General features: G+C 40.6%; 1 protein-coding gene across 1 annotated transcript; it reads left to right on the plus strand.

Moving 5' to 3' along the window:
• Positions 1–701: 701 nt before the first annotated feature.
• LOC142181886 (uncharacterized) lies at positions 702–3453 on the plus strand. Its single transcript, XM_075255531.1, has 6 exons — positions 702–1026; positions 1156–1437; positions 2114–2447; positions 2562–2697; positions 2749–2967; positions 3145–3453. The coding sequence occupies exons 1-6, from the start codon at positions 702–704 to the stop codon at positions 3451–3453; spliced, it is 1605 nt and encodes a 534-aa protein (XP_075111632.1).
• The last annotated feature ends 5461 nt before the right edge of the window (positions 3454–8914 follow it).

The following is an 8914-nucleotide window of genomic DNA, read 5'->3' on the forward strand; positions in this document are numbered from 1 at the left end:
AGAAATGTAATGCGATATTTCTATCATGGATTATGAATGCTGTGAGCAAAGAATTGCTTAGCGGAATTGTGTATAAATCTAGTGCTCACAAAGTCTGGACTGATTTGAAGGATAAATATGATAAGGTCGATGGATCTCGCATCTTCTTCCTGCACAAAGAAATTGCTACTTTATTACAGGGACAGACCTATGGGAGGAATATGATGCCTTAATGCCTTGCCCTAGGTGTGGTTGCCCAGAATTTAAGAACTATTTCGAATATTTTGAGTACCGAAGGTTGTTGCAATTCCTAATGGGGCTAAATGAAACGTATAGCCAACCTAGAAGCCAATTTTTTATGATGAGTACTGTGCCCACAGTTAACAAAGCTTATTCTATGATAGTCTCTGAAAAAAGCCAATGAGCTTTAGGGAAGTTTTCTCAGACTGTAGATATAGGAGATGGAACAACATTGTTCACCAACAAAGGAATGAACTCAAGAAATAACTATAAGCCCAAAAGAGGGAACCCATTTTGTGAGTACTGCAATTATAAAGGGCACACAAGAGATACCTGCTTCAAACTTCATGGATACCCAGCTGACTTCAAAATGAGAAAGAAAGCAACAGGTTTTCCCAAAGGTCTATAACTAATGCAACTACACAAGAGGGACAACAATTAATGATGAAGCAGATGGATAATTCAGCTTCACAGGAAGGACAATGGATGATGAACACACCTACTGCCAATGTAGTACAAGGAATGCCAATCATGTTCACTTAGAGCAGTATGATCAAATCTTGAAGCTGATCAATAAAAACAGAGGTGAAAACACAAAAGGTTTTGCAGGTACAACAAAGACTTTTGTTACAAATGAAACAGTTAAAAATGAGAATTGGATAGTAGACTCTGGTGCAACCAATCATATGGTTCACACCAGAGAGCTGCTTGACAATATAAACACAAATATTTTAGGCAATGCACCAAAGGTATACTTACCTAATGGGACGTCACTTGATGTTGAATGTACTGGAGAAAGTAGAATTGGTAAAATCAGTATTGTTAAGAATGTTCTGTATTTTTCAAATTTTAAATATAACTTGTTATCTGTGTCCAAACTTACAAGGGACTTATGATGCTTTATATCCTTTAATCCTGATTTTTGGATAATGCAAGACCTTCACAGTGGGAAAGTAAAGGGGATTGGTAAAGAACTGGAAGGTTTGTACAACTTGCAGCATCAAAAACTTGAAGCCAAGGCTGCAAATGTACACCTTCAGGATCATTCTGTGCAAGAGGAGGATTTGAAAGTATGGCATGGAAGGCTTGGGCATGCTCCAGATAGAGTGGTTAGACAAATTCCAAACATGAAGTTCAAGGCTAGTAGAGATGGAATAAAGGAATGCACAATCTGTCCTTTGGCTAGACAAGGAAGATTGCCTTTCCCTAAGAGTACAAGTAGATCAAATAAACCTTTTCAGTTGATTCATTTAGATGTCTAGGGTCCATATAGAGTGCAAACTCATAGTGGGCATAAATTTTTCCTTACTATAGTAGATGACTGTATTAGAATGACATGGATTTACTTGCTGAGGCTAAAGAGTGGTGTGGTTGTATGTTTGAGATAATTTCTAGCCTTAATAAAGACTCAATTTGATGTGACTGTAAAAGTGTTGAGGAGTGATAATGGACTTGAGTTTTATAATTTTGAATGCAACAGTTTGTTTCAGTCTTATGGAATGGTCCACCAGAGCTCTTGTATCCAAACCCCATAGCAAAATGGGGTAGTGGAAAGAAAGCAAAGGCACATACTGGAAGTGGCTAGAACCATTAGGTTGCGAGGTTTTTTTCCATCTCAAAGTTTGGGAGGAGTGTGTTCAGGCAACTGTTTATGTAATAAACAAATTGCCTCTATCAGTGTTGTTAGGAAAGTCATCCTTTGAGGTGTTGTATGGGAGAATACCATCTCTACAACACATGAGAACCATATGGTGTTTATGGTTTGCTAAGATAGTAGGAGAAGGAGACAAGTTTGCAGCCAGATCAATTGGAGCTGTGTTGATGGGATACTCATCATCCTAGAAGGGTTACAGGCTGTATAACATTTTAACTAACTCTTTCTTTGTAAGCATAGATGTTAAATTTGTGGAGCATATCTTCCCATTCCAGTTACTTAAGGAAGGAAAGTTAAAACTCTTTCCTAATGGTGTACTGGACTCTCCAGTCACTACTAATGTAGTACCATCTCAAAGTGCAGATGTCCCAGAACAAGCAAGATCACCAGAAGATGACACATCCTTCTCAGTAGTACCACCTATTGCAGATAACCATGCTGCTGATGCACAACCTTCATCACCACATTCCTTGTCCTTTGAAGACATACAAACTCAGCAATTACCTTTTTTAAAACAAGATACATTTGCTCCTGAAGAACACAATCTCAGGAAATCAACTAGGATTGCTAAAGAGTCTGTGTGGATGCAAGATTATGTCTGCAATGGTTCCTCAACAAAATCAAATAGCAAGCAACTTTAGAAGTATCTAATGCAGAGCTATTTGACTCATACAGGAGTATGAGCTAGGTATCAATCTTATTTGTCCAAAATTACAAGCATTAGGGAGCCTTTGAACGATGAGGAAGCTGCATTAGACCCCAAATGGATTGATGCTATGACTCAAGAGCTGAATGAACTCAAGGACAATGCGACCTGGACTTTGGTAGACTTATAAATAGGGAAGACTCCTATTGGATGTAAGTGGTTGTTCAAGATAAAGTATAAGGCCAATGAGGAGATTGAAATATACAAGGCACGACTAGTAGCCAAAGGATACAATCAAATAGAAGGCCTAGACTACCAGGAAACATTTTCTCCTACAGTCAAGATGGTGACAGTAAGAGTGATTATAGCTTTGGCTACAACAAACAACTGGAATGTACATCAGATGGATGTCTATAATGCATTTCTACAAGGAGACCTCACTGGAGAAGTCTATATGTGTTTATCCTAAGGATTTCCCAGCCAGGGGAAAAAAGTTTGTAGGCTGCATAAATCCCTGTATGGCATAAAGCAAGCTTCAAGACAATGGAACCTAAAACTAACTGAGGCACTACTTAGTTTAGGCTTTGTGTAGAGTCACTTTTATTACTCCTTGTTCACAAAGAAGCAAGGGACAAAACTAGTAATCATCTTAGTATATGTAGATGATCTTCTCATAACTGGGAATGACCACGGACTAATTTCTGAGGCAAAAGCCATATTGCAGGGTAACTTCAAAATCAAGGACTTGGGAGAATTGAAGTTCTTGCTTGGGATTGAGATATCAAGGTCTAAAGAAGGAATACTGATGAATCCAAGGAAGTTTGTAATAGAGTTAATCATTGGTCTTGGATTAGCAGGGTCAAAACCAGTGAGCACACCAATGGAATGCAACCAAAGATTCACCACTGTGGAGTATGATCAACATATGAACTAGAAAGAAGATGAGAAGCTGGCAGACTCAGAGCTATATCAGAGATTAGTTGGAAAGCTATTATATCTCACCATGACTAGACTAGATATATGCTATGTAGTTCATGTACTATGTCAGTTCATGCATTCTCCAAAGAAATCCCACATGGAAGTTGCAGTAAGGGTTGTTAGGTATATCAAAGTAGCTCCAGGATTGGTGTTGTTAATGAGCTCTAAACAGTCCACAAAGCTTACAGCCTTTTGTGATGCTGATTGGACATCATGCCCAATTTCTAGGAGATCAGTAACAAGATATGTGATGCAGTTGGGAAATTCATTAGTGTCATGGAAGTCCAAGAAACAATGCACAATCTCGAAGAGCTCAGCTGTCACGACCCCAAACCATCCCGGTTATGATGGCGCCTATCACAGTACTGGGCCAGCCAATACCACACAAACAACATGAAGATCTTTGTAAAATTCATTTTTTTCTAAACAGATTAAGTCTCAAATCTTTCATTTTTGAAATATCAAAAGAAATACGTGGAAACAAGTACGTAAATATATCAACACAGCCCGAATCTGGTGTCACTAGTCATGATCCACTAAGTACAACTAAATACTGTCTGCTTAATACAAAACAAGTCTAAAATATAAAGTACTAGGATAGGAAGGAGAAAGGCAGGGTTGCGAACACCGTGCAACTACCTTGCTAACTTCGGAAATACACAATAGCCGCTGAAAGCTCTTACTTTGATGCTCTGGCACCTAGATCTGCACACAAGGTGCAATGAGTAACGTGAGTACGCCAACTCAGTAAGTAACTAAATTAAATAAATTCTGAGTGCATTGACGAGCATTTAAAATCATTTGCATACTTTATTAGGAATCTCAACAGAAATATCAAAGTCAAAATCTACAGTTCAATAACCAAATACCTCGTAGAAACTCCAATTTCAATGAAAATTCTTTGAAACATTTATTCGACATTTTTCAATACAGACTCAGCATAAAAGAAGAGTGGATATAGAAAATCTCATAAACAAGCCCCTCGCGCAAAGTATCACTCATAGGTATAGCTTCTCGGGCAAGCCTCACAGTCACTCGTGACTCAACTCTCGTCAATCAGTACTCACACTCAACACTCTAGCTCAATAGATATCTCATAATAATAACTGTTGCAATGTGCAGCCCGATCCATAGTATATAGTCGACTACGCTCACTGGGGGTGTACAGACTCTGGAGGGACTCCTATAGCCCAAGTGTAATATCGATGCGTCGTGCAACCCGATCCAATACATATTATTGCGGCGCGCAACCCGATAAATATAATTAATATATATATAATCCTCACCATCAGGTCCTCGCCCTCTCTCTTAGTCATTAACCTCACAGCTACTCGGGCATTTCAGTAAATAATCAGGGAAACTCAGCCCAAATAGTTTTCATATGTTTGAAAATAGAGTAATAAAACTGAATCAACACTAAATAGGTAATATCATGACTGATGATATGCTTTCAAATCAAAACAGTGTGAGGAAAGCAGTAGAATACCCCTAAGGGGTCGTTTGGTTGCAATACAATTTATATCGGTACAAATTATACCGCTATAAGTTATATTGGGATAAGTTATGCTGGGATTAGTTATGTTAGGGTTGTTGTTTATTCATTGTTTGGTATGTTGTATTAAGAATGACAATTGCATAATTTTTAAGAAGAAGGTATAAGTTATACCTCTGCTAATTACCCCACCTTCTATAAGGTATAAGTTATCCCGGTGTTAAAATTAACACCGAGATAACTTATACTTGGTTTGCTAACCAAATAAAGTATTAAGGTGGTATTAAATTTTTATACCACCCTTATACCTTCTTATACCTCATACCAAACCACCCCTAAGCGTCTAAACAGTTCGGCACAAGGCCCCAAACATGGCATTCAGCCCAAGTTAACAGATTCATTGCTAAAACACATGGATATCATATACCGTATATCAAAATATGCAACTATACAGTCGCCACGGGACGGACCAAGTAACAATCCCTATGGGTGCATGCCCACACGCCCATCACCTAGCACGTGTGTCACCTCATTTATCAAAATAGTACAAAATTTCGGGGTTTCATACCCTCGGGTCTAGATTTACAATCGTTACTTACCTCAAACCGGATGAAATCCAACTCCACGATGCTCTTGCCTCTCAACTCGGCATCAACTCATGTCTAATCTATCCAAAAATCAGAATCATAATATCAATATATGCTAAGGGAATGAAGCTCATACGTAAATAATCAAATTACATCAATAATCCCGAAATTGGTCAAACTCGACCCCGGGGCCTGCATCTCGAAATCCAATAAAATCATATCAACAGAATCCTTATCCTCTCATGAGTCCATACATGCTAAGAATATCAAAATCAGACCTCAAATGGCCCCTCAAATCCCCAATTTTACTTCTCCAATTTCAAGCCCTAACTTCCCAATTTTTCACCCTTAATCTTATAAATATCATCCTTAAACAACTGAAAATCAACATAGAATCGAGTTTTAGGTTCAAGAAACTCACCTCAATGGAAACCCCCCTTGATTCCCTCTTCAAAACCCTCCAAAAAGCTTAAACTCTAGATAAAAATGGTGGAAAACAACCTAAATTTCGCGTAGGAGAACTTATATACTTTCAGACCCAGGAATTCCGCACCTGCAATCCATTTCCTGCTCCTGTGGTACCGCTTTTGTGGTCTAGCCAACCGCATATGTGGTTTTCACTTATTCCCTGGAACTGCACCTGCGCCTATCTACCCGCACCTGCGGTCTCACAGGTGCGTTACACCTCCCACACCTGCGACTTCTGGCCTTCTCTCATATGGCAGCATCTGCGGCTGATCTAACGCTTCTGCGATCTCGCACCTGCAGTTCCCAATCTGCAGGTGCGGTTATGATAGGGGCAGCAGCTGAAGCTGTACACTTTCAAAACCAAACTTTCCGAAAATCTTCCGAATCCATCCCGAGGCCCCCGGGACCTCAACCAACAATACGAATAAGTCACATATCATTATTCAAACTTATACCAACCTTTAGAACACTCAAAACAATATCGAATAATCAAAACACCCTCAGATTCAAGCCTAAGGATTCCAAAACTTCCAAATTCCACAATCGATCAAAAAGTCTATCAAACCTTATCTGAATGACCTGAAATTTTGCACAAACATCACAAATGACACAACGGACCTATTACAATTTCCATAATTCCATTCTATCCCTGATATCAAAATTTCCACTACCAACCGAAAAACTCCAAAATTCCAATTTCGTCAATTCAAGCCTAACACGAAGCTCCAAAATATATTCCGATCACGCTTCTAAGTCCCAAATCACCTCACGAAGCTATCCGGGCCATAAAAACTAAGTTCTGAGTTCGTTTGCTCAAAGTCAACTCATAGTTGACTTTTCCAACTAACTAGCCAACTTAAGAGACTATGTGTCTCATATCACTCCAAAACTACTCCAAACCTGAAACAACCAACACGATACGAGTAAATGAAGCTGAACAACACATAAAGAAGCAGAAATGGGGGAAACAGAGCAGTAACTCATGAAACGACTGGCCGGATCGAACTAGTCAAGAAACATACCTGAAGCCTCAAATAGGTGAGGATATCTGCTCCGCATCTCCCGCTCGCTCTCCAAGGTAGCCTCCTCTACGGGTCGACCTCTCCACTGCACTTTCACCGAAGCTATATCCTTTGATCTCAATTGTCATACTTGACGCTCCAAAATAGCCACTGGCTCCACATCACAAGTCAAATCATCGTCCAACTGAGCCGTGCTGAAATCTAAAACATGAGACGGATCGCCAATATAATTCTAGAGTATAGAAACATGAAATACCGGATGCAGACTCGATAAGCTGGGTGGCAAAGCAAGCTTATAAGCCACCTCCCCAATCCTCCAAAGCTCCTCAAAAGGCCCAATGAACCGAGGACTCAATTTACCCTTCTTCCCAAGTCCCATAACACCCTTCATGGGTGAAACTTTCAACAGAACCTTATCCCCGACCATGTAGGACACATCACGAGCCTTCCTGTCAGCATAACTCTTTTGTCTCGACTACACTGTACGAAGCCGCTCATGAATAACCTTCACCATGCCTAAAGCATCCTACACCAAGTCTATACCCAAAAGCCTAACCTCGCCGGGCTCAAAGCAACCAACTGGAGATCTTCACCATCTCCCATATAAAGCCTCACATGGAGCCATTCTGAATACTCGATTGATAATTGTTGTTATATGCAAACTCCACAAGCGATAGAAACTGATCCCATGACCCTCCAAAATAAATGATACAAGCGCGCAGCATGTCCTCCAATATCTGAATAGTGCGCTCGGACGGCCCATCTATCTGAAGGTAAAAAGCTGTGCGCAATTCAACCTGAGTACCCAACTCTCTCTGCATGGCTCTCCAAAACTGCAAAGTGAACTGAGTGCCTCTATCTGAAATGATGGAAACTGGAACCCCATGCAGGCGAACAATCTCTCGGATATAAATCCCAGCTAGTCGCTTTAGGAATAGGTAGTACACACCGGAATGAAGTGCGCGGACTTGGTCAGCCGATCTACAATCACCCAAATAGCATCGAACTTCTTCAAAGTCCGTGGGAGCCCAACTACAAAGTTCATGATGATCCGCTCCCACTTCCACTCTGGAATATCTATCTGCTGAAGCAAGCCACCCGGTCTCTGATGCTCATATTTCACCTGTTGACGATTGAGACACCGAGCTACAAATCCCACAATATCCTTCTTCATTCTCCTCCACCAATAGTGCTGCCTCAAATCCTGATACATCTTCGCGGCACCTGGATGGATGGAATGTCTCGAGCTATGGGCCTCCTCTAAAATCAACTCCTGAAGCCCATCCTCATTGGGCACACATATCTGGCCCTGCATCCTCAATAACCCATCATCACCAATAATCACATCTCTGGCATCGTCGTGCTTAAATATATCCTTGAGGACAAGCAAATAAGGATCATCATACTAGCGCTCTCTAATGAAATCAAACAAGAAAGACCGAGAAACCACATAAGCTAAAACCCAACTGGGCTTCGAAATATCCAACCTCACGAACCGATTGGCCAAGGCCTGAACATCAACTGCAAGAGGTCTCTCCCCAACAGTAATATATGCTAAACTACCCATACTCACCGCCTTCATACTCAAAGCATCAACCACTACATTGGCCTTCCCCGGATGGTAAAAGATAGTGATATCATAATCCTTTGGCAGCTCCAACCATCTCCGCTGCCTCAAATTGAGATCCTTCTGCTTGAACAAGTGTTGGAGGCTATGATGATCAGTAAACACCTCACAAGACGCACCATACAGATAATGCCTCCAAATCTTTAATGCGTGAACAATGACGGCCAACTCTAGATTATGAATAGGGTAGTTCTTCTCATGGAGCTTCAACTGATGGGAAG

This window comes from Nicotiana tabacum, chromosome 6, assembly GCF_000715075.1.
Source record: "Nicotiana tabacum cultivar K326 chromosome 6, ASM71507v2, whole genome shotgun sequence".
NCBI lineage: Eukaryota > Viridiplantae > Streptophyta > Magnoliopsida > Solanales > Solanaceae > Nicotiana > Nicotiana tabacum.

Bases quoted from the DNA above. Each gene is read 5' to 3' on its own strand.
- LOC142181886 (XM_075255531.1), top strand. From the start codon at position 702: ATGGATGATGAACACACCTACTGCCAATGTAGTACAAGGAATGCCAAT. The intron at 1,027-1,155 runs GTAAAATCAGTA...GGATAATGCAAG, and splicing joins TACTGGAGAAAGTAGAATTG to ACCTTCACAGTGGGAAAGTA. The intron at 2,968-3,144 runs GTCTATATGTGT...TTCACAAAGAAG, and splicing joins AAGGAGACCTCACTGGAGAA to CAAGGGACAAAACTAGTAAT.